This window comes from Chelonoidis abingdonii, chromosome 24, assembly GCF_003597395.2.
Source record: "Chelonoidis abingdonii isolate Lonesome George chromosome 24, CheloAbing_2.0, whole genome shotgun sequence".
Taxonomy (NCBI): Eukaryota; Metazoa; Chordata; order Testudines; family Testudinidae; genus Chelonoidis; species Chelonoidis abingdonii.
The window spans coordinates 15,580,767-15,603,100 of record NC_133792.1 but is presented as its reverse complement, the minus strand read 5'-3'; the positions used below and the strand labels follow the sequence as shown (position 1 = coordinate 15,603,100).

The 22,334-nt window shown below is 42.6% G+C and overlaps 1 protein-coding gene across 6 annotated transcripts in view; it reads right to left on the bottom strand.

The window, feature by feature from the left end:
• Positions 1 to 20,786, bottom strand: part of NUP214 (nucleoporin 214) — a 74,721-nt gene extending 53,935 nt beyond the window's left edge. For 3 of the 6 annotated variants that reach the window (XM_032797688.2, XM_032797689.2, XM_075060656.1), the window contains exons 1-15: positions 20,644 to 20,779; positions 18,525 to 18,720; positions 17,005 to 17,156; positions 15,116 to 15,320; positions 14,182 to 14,252; positions 13,769 to 13,832; positions 12,461 to 12,564; positions 11,732 to 11,838; positions 11,148 to 11,214; positions 10,405 to 10,531; positions 5,558 to 5,719; positions 3,965 to 4,436; positions 2,122 to 2,297; positions 825 to 916; positions 130 to 219 (exon numbers count right to left, since the gene is read on the bottom strand). In XM_032797688.2, coding sequence (XP_032653579.1) covers positions 130 to 219; positions 825 to 916; positions 2,122 to 2,297; positions 3,965 to 4,436; positions 5,558 to 5,719; positions 10,405 to 10,531; positions 11,148 to 11,214; positions 11,732 to 11,838; positions 12,461 to 12,564; positions 13,769 to 13,832; positions 14,182 to 14,252; positions 15,116 to 15,320; positions 17,005 to 17,156; positions 18,525 to 18,720; positions 20,644 to 20,685 — 2,127 coding nt within the window. In that variant the 5' untranslated portion in view covers positions 20,686 to 20,779. Of the gene's footprint in view, positions 1 to 129; positions 220 to 824; positions 917 to 2,121; positions 2,298 to 3,964; positions 4,437 to 5,557; positions 5,720 to 10,404; positions 10,532 to 11,147; positions 11,215 to 11,731; positions 11,839 to 12,460; positions 12,565 to 13,768; positions 13,833 to 14,171; positions 14,254 to 15,115; positions 15,321 to 17,004; positions 17,157 to 18,524; positions 18,721 to 20,643 lie in introns of those variants that run through there. The other 3 variants (XM_075060659.1, XM_075060657.1, XM_075060658.1) reach the window with 3 other exon arrangements.
• Between the last annotated feature and the right edge of the window lie 1,548 nt (positions 20,787 to 22,334).

Below are 22,334 nucleotides of genomic sequence, written 5' to 3'. Positions count from 1 at the left end.
ATGGAAAGATCTCCCATGGTAACTAAGTACTGAAGGACACTAATGGAATATGAAAGAGTGACAGATGACCACATGCCTGTAGAGTGATCTTTTTAGAAGTTGGAAGACAAAAATCCTTGAAAATCTCACCTCCTCTTTGATTCCTGCTATGACAGGGTCCGAATCCTTCCACTGATGGACCTGTTTCTCTAACCCAGTGCTGGGCAATGCTGACTTTCCCTAGAAAGCCAGGTGTTGAGAATGTAAACTTATCAAAATTAAAATCTTTATCACCAACCAACATCTGCTGCTAGAAATGGTTTGTGTATAAAGTAATTTAAGATGCATAAAGTGTCCTGTGGAACAACTCTGACAAGCACAAATGTTTACTTAAACAATAAACTGAAAATGATATCTAAGCATTCAAACAATGCTGCAGAGATTTAACCACACTGAACATATTAAAGCTGTTGGAAATTATGGCTAAATCTTCATGCACCACTTGGAGTTATCCCTTTCACGATATTTTCTAATATTGTTAGTCAAAGCAGCTTAGAATTTTCAAAGAATTACATCTTTCTGCTGATAAAAAGATGTGATTCCACATTTCCACGCAGCACAAAGCATTAGTTCTAGCTCTGTTTATTACATCAGACTCCAAACCATGTCAGAGCTCCAGCTTCCCAAAATTACACAGCATATCATTCTAATTTTGGTAGTTTGTGACTTGGATCTTAGTTCACTGGTCCCTTGACTTAACAGCATTAAATCAGTCCAAGACTAAAGCAAATCACAGGCCAGTGAAATTTCTCAGTTCCTGTATAATCAGCTCAAGTTCTCCTAACCTGAATGGAGATTGATTTTGTTGCAGGTGGGGTGATTCTGGCTGTCTTCAGTAGATTAGATGCTGCAGGCACATTCTGAGCAGGCCGCGCCACTAGAATTTAAAGAGAGAAATAACTATAGACAAACACACAGTTATCTAAAAAACAGGTTGCTAATTGGAGATGGGACATGCCCACTATTGGGAACATTCTGATCACTAGAAGGAAGGATACAAACCCTAACAGCGCATTTCAGCAAGTCCATCCCTGTAAAATGACACATCAGTCTACATCAAGTCAGCAAGGTTCTATAAGCCAAATCCATTACCCCTGCTCTCAGACCTCAGACACAGGACAGGTAACTTAGAACTGGAGAACAGGTTCCAGGCTGGCAAGCATGTTCCCCAAATTCCACACACACTTAATTTGTGGAGTAGTTTGGATGAACTTTGACTCTCATGAAAGTGAGACCAATGGGCTAGACTGGCAATAGAACAGATAAGTGCTCTTCAAGAATTCCTCTCTCCCAACTGCAAGTACTACTCAGTACTAACATGCGACATCCTTTAGCCCAATGCTAGGATCCTGATAGAGCTTACTACACCTCTACCCCAATATAACGTGACCTGATATAACATGAATTCAGATATAATGCAGTAAAACGGCGCTCTGGGGGGTGGGGAAATCCGCGAACTCTGGTAGATCAAAGCAAGTTCGATATAACATGGTTTCACCTATAATGTGGTTAGATTTTTTGGCTCCCGAGGACAGCGTTATATTGGGGTAGAGGTGTTCTTTGCAAATCTGACCTCTCCTACCCCTGCTATTTCAATCCTGGACAACAACTGTCAGAGACAGCTAGTCACATGATAGTATGAGAAATGGAACATTAAGTTTTTAACAGGATGAGATTTACTTTAATTTCATTTGTGATCAGTTTAACTCTGGCCATTAGAGATGGTAGGTAATGCATTAAGTCACTGCAGCAGAGCAAACACATTTTGGCAATATAATGAGACGTACTAGTCCACTGAACATGCAACAGCTTCTAGGCGAAGATACGAAGCTAAATGAGTTACTTGAGACAATGAATAGTTATCTCTGTGAGGAATGAGAGGCAAAGGGGAAACTCTTCCAGTTCCAGTATTAGGCCCATTGCACTATATAGTTTGCAGTCTGAAAACTGGGAGACTTCAGGAACCATAGCCCATCTGCACTAGTTAAAAGCAGCACAGAGAAAACCTCTCATGCTCACTTTATACCTGGTAAGATAGAAATTTGCAAAAACAAGAATCGAGCCTTAGCCTCAATGTCATACTTGTTGCAGACACAGGGGTGGATGCCTTCATTGGGGTGGCAGGTGAAGCAGAGAGGGGTGTGGACTGGCTTAGGGGTCCTCCAGGAATAGGTTTGGAGGTAGTGGAGAATGAAAACATCGTGGAGCTGTTGTGACTGCTGCTGCCAGCAGAAGCAGATGTGTCTATGGCAGTGAACCTGAAAGACAAAATGGCAAATATTTCAGCACCCTGAATTGGGCATAACTTCTCCGCATATACCCAAAATGAAGCATTAACACCTAAAGAGGACACAGACACCAAGTACCGTTCTAGCTGGGAGTGAAGATGGGAAGAAGCCATTTAGCGAATATGGATGAGACTGCATAGCAGAAGGAGCAGGTGGTGTTTTCAGAGAATGGGAAAATGGTGAAAGGACAAAGTGGACTCGGGGACAGTCACCAGACAGGGGCTTTTACACCTCATTCCAGAATGTTGGATTCAAGAGGTATATGTAATCCAGACAATCTATTCTGACAAGATTCTGTGGCTCACATGACATGGTTTGTGGCTGCTATAATGGGTAACTGCAGACAACGTCATGAAGAAGAATGGTTTTCTGCTACTGGTGAAGGTTATGTGATACTTGGTTCTTGGTGCCTCAACCACCAGAGCAGAACTGTGTGGAGACTATTCCCACAGAACTGCCAGAGTTGTGTAGGACTCAGCTCTGGATCAGGGAATTGCTCAATTCTAGAAATCATCCCACTCCTAGTTACATCAGGCACAGAGAAAATTAACAACCAGCAGCCTTAAAACCTGAGCTATACATCAAATGAAACTAGTGCTGGCACTGTTAAGGTGTGTCAGGTATTACCTTTAAAAGGCAAATGCTGCAGGAGAACAGGAACGTCCATTTATCTTAAAAACCAGGACCGGCACTTGAGATGAATATTCAGCTGATTCAGGAATTGATCACTTTGTTTGTCTTTAACACTAACTTTAAACAAGCTTTAAAACCCACAGCCAAAGATCTTAGTGGAAGTAGATTTTCGAATTTAAAAATAAATTCTTAGAACCATTAGAAATTTCCTTACACAAATATAAAGAACTGATCTCATTAAACCTCTGCTCCAATTAACATTTCCCTTGGGGTTCTAGTCTCTTCCCTTTACAATAAAGTGAGTTAAGCGAATTAAATATCTGTGAGGACAGACAGAAGGCTTTGGAGCCACAATAACTTTTTGCACCGGTGACTCAAATCCAATTCATATGGATATTGATCAGAAGCAGTTACCCTCCAATTGCATGTGAAGAGAGTTGGGAAGTCTCAAGTCCAGTTCTCAATGAGCAAATGTCAGCATAAAAAAAACAAAATTGTTACCTCTCACTGATAGGTTCAGTAGAGAGAAAAAGAATGATAGGGCCCTTGAAAACAATTACTCTCACCCCTAGGTCAGGGGTGAGGCACACTAGTGAACAGCGGAGGAGGCCTGCACTGCTACCACCATGCAGTACCTGCTCGACACAGCGAATTTCAAATTGCAATGGTGTTAAATTGGTACCTTTCACCAGTATTAACAAAAGCCAAGAGACAAGATTAAGATAAAAGCACTAGATATATTGCACAGCACCAGCTTGCTAGTTTTGCTGCTTTATAAATACAACTTATGACAACTTCACCATTCCAACCTCGTACTTATGACAAAGCCTTGAGAAGTGAAGGTGTTCCTCAGAACTCCATCTGGAGCATAGAAGACCCTCTTAGAAAAAAAACACAAACTGGAAATAGCTGTTTGATCATAGTAACTATCACCATATGCTACACATTCCCAAACTGGTTTAACCACTGCCCACTCTTTACATAAGCCATCAGCTTGTACTTACTTCTCGCTTAGGATTACTTTGACAGTAGATGCTGTAGGGGTGAAACATGGTTTCAGACCGGCTGGTGTGGTAGACAGTGGTGGCACAGGTGCGCTGTCTGTAGTTGGTTTAAAATTTGTAGATCCAAAAGAGAAGGAGTTGGCTGTAGCTGCCATGGGGCCTGCAGCGGGGAAAGGAGTCACTGAAGCTTTGGAAGAAAAAGAGAATGCAGCTGCTCCAGTTAGACTGGAACCCAGAGCTTGCTTGGAAACATCTGATGCAAAGGGATATGGTGGGGGGTCTCCAGACATAGAGCCGGACATCTTTACAGCTGAAGATGTAAAGGAAAAAGTGGCTGCTCCACCACCAGCAGAAAGCAGACTAGAGGCTGAAGATGCAGGAGCAAGAGGTGAAGCTGTGGCAGGAGTGACAACTAGTGCAGTTTCAAACTTTGAAGGAGCAGGAGGGGTGGTCGGGGTTGTGGCAGTACTTCCTGGAGAAAAACAATTGGACCAAATTAATATTCTATCATTAAAGGAAGGAAGTATTGCAAGTGGACAGTAAAAGTCAATCACAAAATGACAGGGAGGATGACGGTGTTTCAGCCTCCAAGTCAAACCGCTGAGATATTGAATGGACAAAGCCCAAGACCTGCTCGATACTATCATTTTCCCAAGCCATTTTGAATTAATTTAGTCTGGAATTTCCAGGGAAAAGGTTTTGCCATTCATCCATTAGTTTTGACGTGGTTTGTTTCATCCCAAATAAAGCAGCCTGCCAGTGCACAAGTCTACTGTGGATGCAACAAGAGGCACAATGCCAAGCTAAGTGTTCTGTTCCAAGTGGTAAAAGCAAATGTTTAGATTTAAAGAAGAAACGGGTAGCTTTGCACTGAAACATCACTCCATATATACAGGGAAGTGAAACAGAGAATGAATTAATCTGCCCAGGCTGGCACAAGAAGCCCCCTAATCTACATTTTACACACACTGTAATAGGCTCAACACGTCTATTAAGACTATTTACTTCCCATCAGTTTCCCAATGCTATCGTTGAAGTTGATCTGAGACCTCATGATCACAAACAAAACATCTAACGCACGTCATGGCCCCATGCAGAAACAACAGAAAAGTTCTTTAGGACAGGCACTCAATTTGTTCTGTGTTAGTACAGCATCTAGCACAACAGGACCCATGACTGAGGAGGTCCTAGGTGCTACTGCAACACAAATGATACACAACACCAAAACGAGAGTGCCCAAGATGCCTTCTTGAAAGATACAGGTTACAGCAGTTGGTTTGCCATATAGTTGCAGCCCTGTACCCCAAAAGTGACTGGGTATAAGTGTACACTTTGAGAAATGCTTTTAGTCCTTCACCAAGACTAGTGAGTGCTATGCACATTCACACAGCTGGTGGAATGGAACCTTGCGCATGGAAACCATCACGAGCTGCTTCCTTCGCTCTACATGCTGGGGCACAGGCTTGTTTTATTCCACAAAAGCCTCCTGGTGGTCACCCTCCAACTACTTGGATAGCAAGCTTAAACAGCTAAGTACTTCAAAGTGACACAAATTAAAGCAAAGGCCTCTTCCCCACACATGGGAGCACCCACCTGCTGATTTTGGTGCTCTCTCCCCTTCTATTGACAGTGGCTCTGGGGTCACTATGAGCGATTTGACACCTGGGTTTTGATTGATCATGTAAAATGGACATAGCACTCCATCCGTAGAGAGCAATATTAGAACTGGAGCTGGAGGAAGGGTCTTCTCATCACCTGCAAAAGACCACACAGCATGCTAATGACACTGTCAAAGTCACCTGCCTTCATTGCCACCAACATCACCCCAAATCCCTCATATTTGACTTCCTTACCATCTCTGCTTATTCTTGCCTACAAGGCCGTGCTTATCTCCGTTCTCATCTTCCCCTACAATTGCCCCAATCCCTCTACTTCACTTCTCCATTAGTCTCTCTCATTCTTGACTTCACGGTTTTCTAAACCAATAGATTTTAAGGCCAGAAGGGACCACCATGATCATCAAGTGTGACCTGCTGCTTAACACAGAGCATAAAATTTACCCAGTAATTCTTGCGTCATGCCTTCTATTATGCAGCCCCTTATGTTTGGAACAGTCCTCTTGTCTTCACTCCCCAAGAGCCTGTTCTCTCCTCCCCACAACCCATAAAACTCCCTCTCACTTCTCAGTAATCCCCATATCTGTCCTGTGTCTTGCCCAAGACTAAATTCTCCTGAGCTAGGAACATGTCTTCTTTCATCTTTGTAAAAATGTACAACTAAAATGCCATGCAACATTTTAAAAATAATGCCAACATTAAATACACACCCCTCTGGAGAGGATAGCTTAGTGGTCTATGCCTCAGACATGAAATATCTGGGCTTCTTGAAACTACAGATTTGTTTTTAGAGTCTGCTCTGATTCAAGTTTTTTCAGTAAGGTTAAAATCTGGGCCCCAAACTGCCCGTCACATCTTAAACTTCCTATAGCAGGTTTTTTTATGCTCCCTATTGATATTAAACACTCAGATCTAGGACACAGAAACCTCTATGATGTTTTTTTGTCTGGTTTATGGCTGCACATTCCTCTGACTTCCCAAGACCCTATTCTTTCTCCTATTAACACCTCATTGAGACCCTGCTGGGGAAGGTAACTTCCCCACGGAAACCATGTCCACTACAGACTAAGGTTTCATACCAAAAAAAACAAAAAAAGAAACACATACACCACTCTTGAGGGTATGTGGCCCAAGGGGATTCCTTGGTTTTAACTGGCAGAGGGCACAGGGGTTGCACAGGTTTTTACAGGGACGCACTGGGTCAGATATCTGCAGAGTAGTTCCTGAAAGGGCAGCATATGAGATCTCAACCAAAAACCCAGAAACCACTGGTCTTCATAATCACTGCAAACCATATCAATGGATAATATCTAAGGAATTATGCATCTGTACTAAAAATTATGTTCTTAACAGGAGTTAAGGCAGGTTCACCAGCACGTGACATGCCTTGGATGTGCTCCTTTCAGATAGGAGGTAACAATTGCTTATCTCTCTGCCTGACCATGAGTATTGTGTTGCATGCCTCACAATGAATGCCTATTTGCATACTGAACCAGATATCAGTGGAAAGACTGCAAAAGTCTACAAGAAAGAAAATCTACAGGAAAACAAAGTTAGCAGGGGGTGTCCTATTTATGACTAAGATCAAAGGATTAGTCTGTTATATCAGAGAATACAAAGAAACACACAGGATCCTTCAGAGAAAGAAAACTGACAGCCTGTTGTGTCTCATGAAAAAGGGGTCACTGCCAGTCTGGCTGTAAAAGCACTGGTGAGCAATACTTTATTAGACATCAAAGTATATCTTGTTATTAAGTCTATGCTCTAGAACAGTGGTCTCCAACGCGGTGCCTGCGGGTGCCATACATCTTCATGTGCCCATGTCCTGGCCCCCGGGAGAGCACCTGCCGAAATGCCCGCCAAAATGCAGCTGAAATTCGGTGGGACGCCTCTCGATGACACCGCTTGCCGCCGACAAGTGGCGTCATCGAGAGGTATCGCTGCCAAAATGCTGCTGCAATTTGGCAGCATTTCGGCAGGTGCTCCACCACCGCAGTGGCCCTTCGTCTGGCACCTGCCAGACGAGAAGGTTGGGGACCACTGCTCTAGAATGCGTACTATGATTTATTTTATATATAAAACCATTTGCTTCCAATAGTTCTACTTGCTAGCTTTTGCATCTCTATTCGTTGTTAAATGAACTTATATTTGATTTCAGCAGAAACACATCTAAGTGTTAACTGGAGCAGTGATCCAAGGTGAAACTTAAACTGGAGTGCACTGTTTCTTTGGAAGCAGCAAATTTGCGAATATCTAGTGAATCGGGACTGGACACTCCAAGGAGACACTTGGAGGGCTCGGTGGTTGGAGCATGCCCATCGCTAACCTGTATGCCTAGAGGGGAGCACTTGTATTGTCTGCAGCTGATGGAATTGGGGAGCTGACCCCCAGCAGGCACTGAGAAGGCTTCCTCGTGCTATAGGAAGGTGGTAGTGAGGTGCCTCTCAGCTCTGGGTTCTCCTGGCAGAGCCGTCCCTTGGGTAGGGCGAATCACGGCAACCACTTCGGGCCCCATGCTTCAACATCAGTGTCTGATGGGGTGAGGACAGCAGCTGTCTGCTGTGAGCAGAGCAGGCAGAGGCAGCTAGCGAGTCTGACCTCGCCTCCTCCCTGGACTCTTGGGCCCCTGCTGGGTCTCAGGCAGTGCTGGCAGGAGGGTGCTGTGCACACAGCTCACCAGCCCCGTGCACCCACCCCAGCCCCACCATTATTCAAATGCAGAGGCCTCCTGGGAGTGTGGGGTCCTAGCCCAGGAGGCAGCATTGGCACCCAGTGGACAGGCACCCCCTACCACCAGTGGGTGGGCTTTGCTCCAGGTAACCCTCCATGGCCCACCCTCCGCGGAGCAGCTGGAGCCCCATCGCCCCCAGCAACCCACCCGCTGCCCCATCTCCCCCCCAAGGGAGGCCCAGCACGCTCCCTGCCCCATGGGGGGCACATACAGGCTGATTCATCCTGAACCCTGCACCTCCCTAGGGATGACTCCCAGGAAGTGTCAGAGTGGATAAAGCAAGCCTAAGTGCAGCCAAAAAGGAGCTGATTGGGTTAAGTGGGGAGGGTATGGAATATGTAGCTATGGATTTCTCTGAAGAGATCAGCTGAATCCCAAGACGAGACATGAATCAAAAGAAGCTGCTCCAGTAGATTCCTTAATCCAATAAAAGTGTCTGGATTAACCCACAAAATGCTTCAAATCCAATTCTGCATTAAACACAAATTGCGTACCATAGCCTGTTGCTACAATAAAGGCTACCGCTGTTCTCAGTTAACTGGCATCCTGCTGTGCTCCCCACATGCAGCTTGTCCCTACCTTCTGCTCTGCCCAAAGGCACCTCCATTTCAGTCTCACTCTGTGCTTGGAAGGAGAGTTTTCAAAATCCCTCTGAGTAGTGCCCTTATATCTTCAAAGCATCTTGTCAGAGACAGAAGCTGAGGAGCCTTCAGGCAGAGCAGAAGCTATAGCAATAATGTAACTGGCTGTATGTAGAGCATAGTAGGGTACCAAGCCAGGTCAGGCCTTTTCCTTTAATGCAGAGCTGATCCCTAGGCATTTACGAACCATGCATTTTCCTGGTTATGGAATTAGCCTGCTTTTCCTTCAGATCAATGCAAATAGTATATAAAAGAAAATAGCCCTGCAGGAACAACTCTTCTACAAGAGCATGCCCAGCACTTTTACAGGCAAGTACTGGAGTGAAATGCTACAGGTAGTTTCAAAGCAAATATCATCTCAATTCCATCGACTGAGTAAGTGATGGAAAACAAAGCACATAAGTTATATATTGACTACTGCTGAGTCCCAGGTTACTAAGAGCTTCTCTAATTAGACAACTAGATGCTGAACTATACCAGAGCCTATGTCAAGATGTAACCTCCCAGGACACAAATAAATGCAAAGTGTAACACATCGGAAAACATAATCCCAACTATACATATACAATGATGGGGCCTAAATTAGCTGTTACCACTCAAGAAAGATCTTGGAGTCATTGTAGACAGTTCTCTGAAAACATCCACTCAATGTGCAGCAGCAGTCAAAAAAGCAAACAGAATGTTGGGAAACATTAAGAAAGGGATAGACAATAAGACAGAAAATATATTGCCTCTATATAAATCCATGGTACATCCACATCTTGAATACTGCATGCAGATGTGGTTGCCCCATTTCAAAAAAAGATATATTGGAATTGGAAAAGGACAACAAAAATTATTAGGGCTATGGAATGGCTGTCATATGAGGAAAAAGAAATAAGACTGGGACTTTTCAGCTTGGAAAAGAGACAACTAAGGGGGGATATGATAGAGGTCTATAAAATCATGACTGGTGTGGAGAAAGTAAATAAAGAAGTGTTATTTACTCCCCATAACACAAGAACTAGGGGGTCACCAAATGAAATTAACAGGTAGCAGATTTAAAACAAACAAAAAAGTATTTTTTTAACACAACACACAGTCAATCTGTGGAACTCTTTGCCAGAGGATGTTGTGAAGGACAAAACTATAACAGGGTTCAAAAAACTAGGTAAGTTCATGGAGGATAGATCCATCAATGGCTATTAGCCAGGATGATGTCACTAGCCTCTGTCTGCCAGAAGCTGGGAATGGGTGACAGGGGATAGATCATTTGATGATTACCTGTTCTTTTCATTCCCTCTGGGGCATCTGGCATTGGACACTGTCAGAAGACAGGATACTAGGCTAAAATGGACCTTTGGTCTGACTCAGTATGGCCGTTCTTATCATCCTGCCACTGTCCAAAAGATATCTGAGTTGCTATTATTAACAGTATTTCCCAGTAAACAAAAACAAGCAGATAAGACTTACTGATAAGTATTGGCATGTTACTGGTGTAATCTATGGCAACACCTACGGGTAAGGTGTCATCATTCTTATCTGTCACAGGAAGTTCTGCTCTGCTGGAATCTTCTAGAACCCACGATTCCCAGTTGATCTGGAAAGAAAAAATATTTTTGCTACTGTTCTGTGATTTTCAGCACTCACACTGGGAACAAGCTACAGGAAAGCACAAATACCTTGCACATGAGTTGTGAATAGCCTGGCTTTGGAATGTTAGCTAAAGATTCAGAAAGAATAGATAGCAACAAGATGGGCTATATCTGTCAACATTTTCCATGTTAAAAAAAATCCTACAAATATCAAAAACCTTCACAAATTCCTGGGTGACTTTTACATGTGATACTTGCATTTTCTGGGATAAGTTCACCTTAAGATTCAAGTTAAACTAATGAGCTCAGCAAGACTAAAGTCACCATGGTGAAAAGTAATTCAGGATGTTAAACTGGCACCAAGCCACTGATGCAACACAGTCCTTTAGCACTTCGCTCATTACCTGCTATGCTTCAGTTCAGTTGTCTACTTTCTGGTTACTAAAAACTCTGGCTCATAAGCAAGGCAAGGATGTAAAAAAATTTCCTTTCGTCTTAGGATTCTATGTATATCAAACGGGTAAACTCTGAGCTAGCATTCTCTAGCCCTCAATTCTTGATATCCAAATAGCTTTCCTGGAAAAGATACATTTGGTCAAGTGCAGCAGAAAGGAAGGTTACCTGGTCCGCTTGTCTAGAGAGAATGCTGACTTCTGTAGAAGCTGCTGAAGCTGCCAGGACTAGAGCCCTTCAAGTACAGAACCAAAACAGTGTTAAGTCCAAATATGATGACAACACAGAGTTCCTCAGCCCATACTATTGTAAAAGGCATCCCGAATATTTATGGCATGGTTTATGAATCAAGAATGAAAATGATTTATTATGCCCAAGTGGTAAAAGACAGGGGAGAAATACAGTGAACTCTTCACCATTCTAAACAAGTGTCATTAGCAGTCAGGGCATCAGTTCCTTTGTCAGAGTTGATGATATAAGATACTCATGCACCATCATTATTCTAAGCGATTTGTGATGGAACAGAAATAAAGAGTTTAACAAACAGGGCATAACATCTTCACACAGACCTGTGAACAGAAAAATCTAAAAGCCATGCACCACTTAAAGCATAAGTTTCATTCTTAGCAGAAAGCACATGGACTTTAAAAACCTTTGTGCATTTATTTTACCACCCAAAAACAGAGAAATGGATAGTTTGTTATGTATATGTATAAAGATCTGTAGACTTAGTCATAGGTCTCTACACTCACCACTCCTCAACATAGTTGAGAAAGTAATGATGCTGTCGCTCGGTGCAGCTACCATAGCAAGGCTCCATGAAATTCATAAACTTCTCTGGCCGTTTCTCTTCCTTTTTCTGCAGAGACCGGAGGAACAGAAATTGACATTTGATTTAGCTTCCATTAAAGCAAGTTAAGTCAGCTTCTCATACAAACGGGCATATCTAGACAATATAATTACATTACATTTCTTAGAAATATGCTCAGATCATTACAAAGTTAATCTGGCCCAACTGTGTAAAGTGCGCAGGAGCAATCAGGAGCGCACATGTGCATCACTATACACAAACAGTCCTGGAAGGGTACAATTTGGTATCACGTACAGCAGCAGGTTACAACAACAACAAAAAAAGCAGTCTCTGGCTAGCCCACATATATATGATAAACCATCGAGGTTAACTTTCAAAGCACCTGATAGCCAGGACTTAAGTCCTGTTAACTTGGAGACCTCAAAAGGTCTGTCACAGTCTAACCTCAATAGAAAATGGGATACTGATTTATTTCCAATTGGACCCTACTTCAATTCTTTGCCATTAAACTTCAGAACTGAGTTTGATACTAGAACCTCTGTTTGATGCTAATAAAAAGAACATACTATACTAATAAGCAGGTCAGAAGAACAAACAGTGTTACCGTCACATTCATTAGCATAAAATTCTTAAAATGAGAAAAATAAAGTTGAGACTCCCTAGCACTTACAGGTAATACAGCCATCACCACCTCTGGGGATGTTTCCAAGGTCCCATCAGCAGCTGCGTAAACTATAGTGAAGACATAGGTGCCAACCCAAAGCACATCCAGGACTGGAAGGAAAATGAATGATCATCATCCACAGACATCTTAAAAGGAGCACTTCCTTGGATGTTGCGTACAATGTGCAACTAAAACCAAACTCGAATGCTACTGTGATATTGTAAAGCTTATAGGGATGGTTTACACCTCTGCAGTAGCATGAAGACAACTTCTAATGCACTACCTAGCCAACTACATATCATCTAGCAGACAACATATATGAAGTGTTTGAGTGACATTAGGAGACCAACTTGATGCGATGAAATTCAAAAACAAAGCTGAAGCATGTACCTGGGCCAGCCTACTGAGCCTTGGTACACTGTGAGCAAGAACATTCCACTGTCTTCGCACACTGAACATCTCAAACGATGGAGTTGAAGCCTTAACTCTAAATTTTGTGCATTTGCATCAGTATTAGAAAGTTCTGAATGTAATTTTGTAGTGGTAGTTTGAATTTTATTATGAAATAAATGAAAATTAATAAAGAGGTCATTCTCTCATGAAGTATCTGGAAGTCTCCATGGCAAAATGTAATTGCTGCCTTTAGAAAGTACAGTCTATCTTAAAAGTCGTCATCGCACACTGGCATAACGCACATCTTAGAAACCCTAGATATGCACAGGAGATGCGCCCCTCCTCCACCCACACCACTAAGGCAGATCACTCAAATTTGTCTTAATATTTTAATTATTTTGCATGTGCATAAAAAAAGCAGCTTCTACTCATTTTAAAAAAACATTTAACAGTTTTTTAAATGTTTGAATATTCATAGAATGATACCAGAAGGCATCATTTTGACTAGCTAGTCTGACCTCCTGTATAATACAGATCATGGGACTTCCCTGAATTAATTCCTGTTTGACCTAGAGCATCTCTTTTAGAGAGAGAGAGGGGGAAAAAAAAAAAAAAAGTCAATCTTGACTTAATTTTCAGTGATGGCTAATCCACCACAACCTTTTCTGAGTTGTTCCAATGGTTAATTATCCTCACTGTTAAAAAGTTCATGCCTTATTTCTACATATGAATGTCCAACTAAAACAAGACCTTGTATATTAATAAAAACTGCCTCCAGGCCAAAAATTACCAAATTAACCCCTCCCCCCAAAAGAGGTGTCTCTGGCAGAAACACTGGCACATCCTTAAGTACCTTAGCACCAACAAGAATCAACATAAAGAGACATCAATGGACGAAAAGATAAAACAGGAATACTGTACCTTTAACAGGATTATCTGAGTCATAAAATGGAGGACAGGGAATTACTTTTCTCTCCTGCAGGCTCTGAAAGAAAAAATTCCTCTTTCAGAAATAAGAACCCCAACAACCCCCATCAGGAGTTTAGTAGATCCTAAAGAATTGTTTTTAGGGTGCTACAGGTCCTTTTTAACAGCTACCACATTCCTCCTCGGAGACCCTTGCATTTCAGCAGCAGCTGCAGAAGTCCCAATACCTCTCTCAAAGGCAGATTGAGATGCTTAATGTTTTTGATGTGCTTGGAAAGTTTCACATCAAAGGCACTGTACCTTGCTCCCAATTTCAATAGCCACATGCTGATGAAAGGTAAAATTAAGCCTAATTAAAAGTCAGTGAAATGAAACAATGAATTACTGCAAAACAAACACACACTTACAGGCAGATACTGGACCACAGTGCCATTTTGTTTCCCTACAGCCAGTTGCTTTCCTTTGGGGCTCCAGCACACTAAGTAAACAAGAAGGTTTTATCAGCACAAAATAGAATGGCAGTGGAAGAATTAAACACTTAACGGTTTTTCCCAGAGACAGCATCAGTGAACTAAATACCACTCAAACCTGAGCCAAACAGCCAATCCTACTGAAGTTGTCCTCCCTCGTGGATTCCACGGACTTTCATTACCACATGGCAATGCAGAAAGATGAGTCCATAGAGGCTCCATGGCTCAGAATAATTAAAATTTTAGCAATGCTTAACTTTCTGCACATCTGCCTTGGAGTCTGGCTACACACAAACTTGCATTGGCTTAAACTGGCGAAAACCCTGTGATTTAAGACAAGCCACAAAGTTGCACCCATTTAACTAAATCAGTTTAAAAAAATAAATCACATCTTTTGTAAAACCAGTGCAATGTGTGTTTGAACCAGGCCTCATCTGCGATAGAAGTCTGGAGAATGCTTGCAAAACACCAGTTCTGCTTGCCTGCACTCCACATCACAGAAGACAAAGTTCCTCAAGCACTGATGTAATCGAAAAATGCAGGGAAACAATTCTATTTAACCTGCAATACTGTACCTTTCCTTCAAGTGATACTGAAGACCTGATACAATGTAACCTTTTGTCAGAAACATTTAGCTCTAATTCTCAAAGTGGGCTGCTCAAGAAGGCCATGAAATTTTTTTTTAGAAAACCTCTACTGGAATATAATTAAGTTCTATTAAGTTTAACTCCATTTGCTTCCCAGGAGAAAATTTTAAAATTGCTGTAAAGGCAAATATGCCTCTCTCTCTAGTGACGGCTACACTTTCACACACTTTTACGGCATCTTCCATCTTTACGAATTATCACTAAGCCAGAGTTGTGTCACCCACCTGATGTAACAGCCACCGAGGAAGGAAGAGTGGCACACACTTTCACAGACTCTGTGACCTGCAGGACAGAGATACTACCATCGGACAGACAGACAGCGACCATGGAGGGGCTAGCAGGGTTCCACTTCAGATCACAGACCATTGCCATGCTGCCTGAGTCTTTGGCCAGTTTATGATAAGCAAATGGACGTTTCTGCTGTTTAGCCTTTTAAGAGAAAATAAATGAATACCTTAGCCCATAAATTCAGTGTGCAAACAAGTTCTCCCAAACTCACAATCCACAACTATTTGGCCCTGCTGTACTGTAACAACTGCGATGTAGGAAAAAACACTGACTGCTGCAGCACACAAACCAAGACTTAATGCAAGTTAAAGTGACATGTTTAAGTTAAAAGTTATGTATTTATTCAAAAATTCTTTCCTTGGGTCACGTTAATTTCCCCAGATGATTAAAAATTTTAAAAATCTAGTTTATTTTTTCCACCATTGGGAGGGTGGGGGGGATTAGTTTCATTATTGGTTTCTTATCAGTTTCCCTTTCCTATTCTACAGTGCTGCAGTGGCTGGGTTGCAAACACTGAGGGGAATGTAAAAGCAACAATGAATCCTGTGGCACCTTATAGACTAACAGATGTTTTGGAGCATGAGCTTTCGTGGGTAAATACCCACTTCGTCGGATGCATGTAGTGGAAATTTCCTAGGGGATGATATACTATATGCAGGGCAAGCTAGAGATAATGAGGTTAGTTCAATGCAGGAGGATGAGGCCCTTTCTAGAGTTGAGGTGTGAAGACCAAGGGATGAGAACTGATTTTGTAGTTGCAAGCCATTCACAGTCTTTTTTAATCTGAGCTGATTGGATACTGTCAAATTTGCAGATGAAACTGAAGTCTGATCGTTTCTCTGAAGTCTGGTCCTGAAGTTTTTTTGCTGCAGGATGGCCACCTTAAGGTCTGCTATAGTGTGGCCAGGGAGGTTGAAGTGTTCTCCTACAGGTTTTTGTATATTGCCATTCCTAACAATAATGAGGGGAATGTGTAAACGTACAAGCACATTTTTTAATATTCTGGCATAAACAACATCACTGAAAAGGGATTAATATTTATGTTCAGTGCTGCACAAGATCAAATACTGTCACTGTTTCTAGCATCTAATAGTAGAGAGGGGTTTTTTGTTTGCTTGTTTTTAAATCTATATTTGGACCTAAACAACCTGATAATGCCCTTTTAAAAGCTAGTAGAGCAGCCGTGGAAATACTGCTCTCTTTATTGGGGGCTCACAGTCACTACTAAAGTTCAGTCTTCAGCATGCTAACATGCAAGCCCATGATACTTGATGCAAAGCAAGCAGTAAACTATATATACAAACAGTCATTTTGGCCTTGTTCAATTGTTCCACATAAGTCATTTTCTTACACTATTGCAGTAGAATATTTTCTGGGTCATGTTTTTATCTTTTCTCTCAATATATGCCTTATTCAGGGAGACATTACAGCTACGCAATACCGGAGAGTGCAATAGCAGAGATGGACAATCACTAACACTGCTTAGCATAGTGACAGGGCCAGCATACAAGCAGGAGCTTGAATTACCACATTCCAAGTCAGAGGCGGCAGTATTAATATTTGGCACTTTCCTTTTTCACAAGGCGGTTTGAACATCAGTTGTGAGATCCTCACAACAGCCCCATGAGGTAGGAAAATAACCTCATTTTACAGGTAAGGAAACTAAAGCAGATTTTAATTGAGAAGTTATTGAATAAACCTCACAGTTCTGTGTGTACAAAGCATACTCTACTGTGGAGACTCAGGAAAGCATTTTGAGATATCCCCTTTCCATTATCAAATGCTTCATTTCAAGATGAAATTTGTATGTCTACAAGTACCTTACCTGATTTGAGAACGTGCGGACATCAAAAAAGCCAATGAAGGAACCAAACTCATTGGATGTCATGCAGACAGACAGTGTGAGGTTATCACAGCTCAGAGCCAGGTGATGCACAGGAAACTTCATAGGAACCAATATACTTTGAATATTTTCAACTTAAAAACAAAAGGAAATGGAAGAGGGTAAGTATGGAGTGGTCACTCTTAGAAAACAGTGAGCAGTAAGTGGTCATTTTAAGCAGAATTATTAAGTAAATACAGATGCCACTGGTAACCTAAACACGGTAGACTAGTTCTAAAGGAGGCGTAGAGACATGCATTCCACTTTCCATAAGTCAAGTCTGAATAATCTTTTGGATGCTTAACTATCTTGAAGAGGGACAGTTCTAATAACAGGTTTTTGAGGAATTTCCTTATTCTGGATCCTGGCATGTGGATTGCCCTAAAACTGAAGAGGCTGAGGCTTGCATCTAGTTGGTTGTAAATTTTAATACACAAATTACTGGAAGGGTGATATAGCACAGATCAAATAGAACTGATGACAATTTTTTAAAATTTGATAGACAATAGCCTCAAAAGTAATGAGACTTGCTGGGATAAGATCCAGCATCAGAATCACAGAAGTGAGATGAAGACTATTTTCCTTACAGCATCCGGTCTTGATCTTTATCAGAGACAGAATACTTGATTAGATGGATGATTTGATTTGATATAGCCAGGCGATCCCTGAATTACTGTGAATATCAACTGTCAGAGGTACGAGTCTGGTAACGCTTCTCAGGTGAAAGAAAGTACTTATATGGCACACATCACAATTGTATTTTTAATTACTCAGGAGACATTCAGATAATAACCACCTCTCTCTCTTCCCAGCCTCTAAAGAAAAACAGCCTGATGAATTTATAGGTTTGTTTGTTTACATGAGCAAGAGGGTGAGTTCGGTAATTTATGAAGAAGTTACTGAGAGAACATTAAATTGAAGAAATTACTTTTGCACTGGAGGTCTGAAAGCGGTAGTTTTGTGATGACTCGTCTCTTTTACTGGAGAGAGTTCCACAATCTCCTGCTCTCACAAGCCTCCTTAAGTGAGTTCACAGGTTCACTATTGTCCTGATCTCCTGTGACTGCTGCAGGCTATCATGGTTGTGAACAAAACAGCACTCTCTCCAGTAGCTAAAGCCAATCCCATGGAGGACTTTGAATGTCAAGAAGGAAAAATTGAACAGGAATTTATTCAATGGAGAGCCTGTGCAGAGAGTATGGTATCCTGATAACACGTTCACAGCAATTTATATTGCAAAGCAGACAACTGTTGCATCTTGTATCAGCTGGAGTTGCATCAGCATATGTTGTCTCATTCCTAGATATAACATTCAAATAATGAAGACTGGTAGTCACAAATTCATGGAGCACCACAGCCAAGCCGGTATCAAATGGAATGTGGCATGAGTAGACTAATCAGCTATGTCATAGACCTTCCAAATGTAGCTCTCTTCGCTGTATAGTAATAAAAAAAAAGCTTACCAATTTTATTGCGATCTTCTCCTGCTTGATTCTGCATGAGAAGATCTTTGGTGTGAAAGATCTGCAGGCCAGTTGCTCCACCAGCAAAGACTAGCCCATATTTGTTCGAAATGGCAAGGAGACTGGAACGCTCTTTAGGGAGTTCCTCAGGAGCATCAAATATTCGGACCTTCTTCAATGCTCTGAACTGAAAATCCTGTTATAAAATAATAGAGTTAAAAAGCAATTCTAATTGTAGATACGTGGGGTGGGGGAAGAGGACAGAAAACTGAGTTTCACTTACACCCTGGAGAAACTGAACTTATTAAAAAGCACTTTACACTTACCCACTACTACTCAAAGCCTCTCAATTATTACTTCCCACATGGCTGCCAAACCATGAGCTCCTGAAAATTATTTCGAATAGTTTACACACCACAATGACAAAAATATTGACCCTAAAATTGACCCAAGGAAAAATCATTTGTTACAATCACTTCCAGATTTTTTTTAAATAAAACAGAGAGAGAGATAGGGATAGTTCCATGAATAAATTATCTATAAACAGATGGGCAAAGGACTTCACACAGTACATTTAATATTGACAAGATAAATAATGCAGAATAGGAAGGCTGTTATTAATCTCATGAAACACTTTCACCACAAGCTGTAACAGGTGCCTTTTCAACATGATATTGAAATCTCTCTCAGGGACGTCTAAATACTAAACCATTTCTTCTTCACTTTTTTACTTTACAGCCTGAGCACCAAGTTATTTTCAAGCATCTTTTTAAAGGTATTTGTCTATCAGGTGTCCTAAAATGGACCACTTCTTTTCACTGTTTACAAAATAAATTAGGAAGTCACCATTTTAATTCCTGACAGGTATTTTTTTTCCCCAGAAGTTTGATAATCGTTAATATACTTGGCACTAATTGGCAGGATTTGGAAAACATGAAGACATTCCTAGAAGGCAGCACATTTTCCATTTGAAAAAAACAAACAAACAGAAAACTGTGCATCATGGCTAGTACAGTCATCAGAGTGACAGTTAAGGGACACGGTCAACTTAAAAGTGGTATGTGTGTCTGAATATATTTTTTACCTGCTATTGTAGTAACACGTAAGATAGCTATATCCAAAACAACAGGAAAAAAAATCCCCCTCCATCTTCCATCTCCCCACTGAATGTTTACTTTGTGTATTTGGCAGTAACTTGCATATAATCACTTCCCACTATTGTCTGCATAAAGCTTTTGCATCACAGGAAACAGAAAAATAGGAAAAAGGGTGATTATAAACCACAAAATTTTAAAGCTACATATAAATGCTGATTGACTGGACTGAGAACTTAATGGTAACATTACCACTATGCAATCTCACTCCCCAAGTCAATAGGTTGACACAAAAACACAAACAAACCAATGTTTTAAAATGTAATGGTGGTGCCTAACATTAGGCTCCTAAACAAACAGTCTGATTGGGGAAGAAGGGGTACTGACCACTCACCAGGATGACCAGATGTCCTGATTTTATAGGGACAGTCCTACTATTTGGGGCTTTGTCTTACATAGCTGCCTATTATTCCCATCCCACTTTTTCATACTTGCTATCTGGTCACTCTAGCACCCGCTGATGTAAAACGGCATTTGTGGCTACCCCCCACTTCTCCAAAAAAACAGGCCACTTATTTAGGGGTCCCCCTCCCTTAGGCACTTAGTAAAGTGCCTAAATACAGATACAGGCGTCTAACTCGATACCCCCAGGAGTGGAAAACTGAGGAAGCAACCGCTACACAACGTTTCACCTGAATAACCAACCTCGCTACCAAGATCTACGAGGGAAGCTGGTTTAGCTCCTGCCTGGAAAGGAGCTCGCCCTGGGCCGGCAGCCCGGGGTCTCAGTTCCAGGGGACTGGGCTCCAACCATCTAGGGGAGAGGGGGATGACGGGGCCCGAGAGAGACGATGGAAAAGGGAACAGCTGTGAGCTGAGTGACAGGCTACCGCCACCCCACCCCTGGCGTCCTCCTACCCCCACTCCCTGCCCCGGGACCTCCCTCATACACCCCCACCCCCCTCAACGTAGGGGTTCCCCCCTCCCGTCCCAGGGTCCACCAGGCCCAGCCCCCAACCCCGCACCTTCATCTCCCGCTCGGGGACCACATCCATATCGTCCCCCATGGCTCGGGCTCAGCCCCGGCGACAGCCGCTCGGCTCCTCTTCCCCGCCCGCGGGCTGCGCAGGGACCCGAACAGACGCTTCCGCTTCCGGAGGCCATCGAGCCTAAGGAGCCGCTCTAGCCGCACCGCTCTATGGCAGCGCCTCTAGGGCCGGGAGAAAGAAGCGTAGAAGGAGGTTACGCTTAGGGGCGGGGCCTAATGCCAGGGCGTGGGAGCTTTGACAGGGAAGGGGCGTGGCTAAAGAGGAGGGGGCGTGTCAGCTCTTTGGGGCAGCGACTATTGGTTTGTACAGTGCCTAGCAAAGTGGGGGTTGGTGCATTATTGGGGCTCCTAGGAGCTACACTGAATAATTCAGACCTGACCCTGTGTGAGGAGGGCGATCAGACAGCACCTGTGAAAAATCACAACACCTATGTTTTAGGGGCAGTGGATAGTTGCCTATAGAAGACAATACTTCCAATATGGGGAGTCACGCCTGGTCACTTGGGAGGAGGCTGCAGTGTAGCTCCAGGCTAACATTTCCCTTACCTGATCAGTCACCTTACAGTCACTCCACTGCAGTAAATCACCAGCTTCAACCTCAGGAGAAAGAAGTTATTCCAGTGTTGCCCCCTCTCGTGATATTTGGTGTTTTAATTAAAGCCCTAGTTCCTGGAGTCATTTTATTACATAAGACTGTCAGGTTCTTTTGAAGAACAACAAGCAAATGTCCAACCCTCATGGTGTTTGGGATGGAGATAGAGTGGATGTGGCCTAAATATAGCTTAAAGGCTCAGAAACCCCAAAGCTGTATGTTTTAAGAAATTCATGATCTTTAAGCCACTCATGAAAGTTTGAAGGCTTGGCAGTACTATATGCAATAATCAGTATGCAGACAGCATGCATAACAGCTGTGAATGATGCTGCCAGAGTGTTGTGTATCTGAACATAATTACCATAAGAGTTTAGCACTTTGCATGGGGGGATAGATCCACTTCCTACATTTTGAAACTGATTGTACTGACCTACGATAAAGGAGTTCTACATTCCCTGTACAAACAGTTTCCAAGTGAAACATGAGTGCAGCATAAATCCCATTTTAAAACATCAGTCTCAAATTATGGAGAAGCTAGTTAATGTGGCTTTATATTTATAGCTGAATTGCTTAATTCCATTTCTTCCCCTGCAGCATGTAACTCCCTCTGACTGCATTAGCAATTACTATTATTTGGCAGTGAGATTATCAGATCCTTTAAACTAAGCTAAAAAAGTCTTGTTCCCCCTGCTCTAGTGTCAGACTAGATCAGGAGTGGGCAAACTTAGTGGCCCGAGGGCTACATCAGGGTTTTGCAACTGTATGGAGGGCCAGGTAGGGAAGGCTGTGCCTCCCCAAACAGCCTGGACCCCACATCCTTCCCCACTTCCTCCCTCCCCACTTCCTACCCCCCCAAACCTCTGCCCCATCCAACCACCCCCTGCTCCATGCCCCTTATCCAACCTCCCACTCCCCACCCCCTTACCATGCTGCACAGAGTGGCAGGATCTTGCAGCCTGACTGAACCCAACCACGCTGCCACGCTGCCCAGCAGGAGCAGTAAGACAGAGCACTGGCAGCATGGTCAGCTGAGGCTATGGGGGAGAGGGACAGCAGGCGAGGGGCCAGGGGCTAGC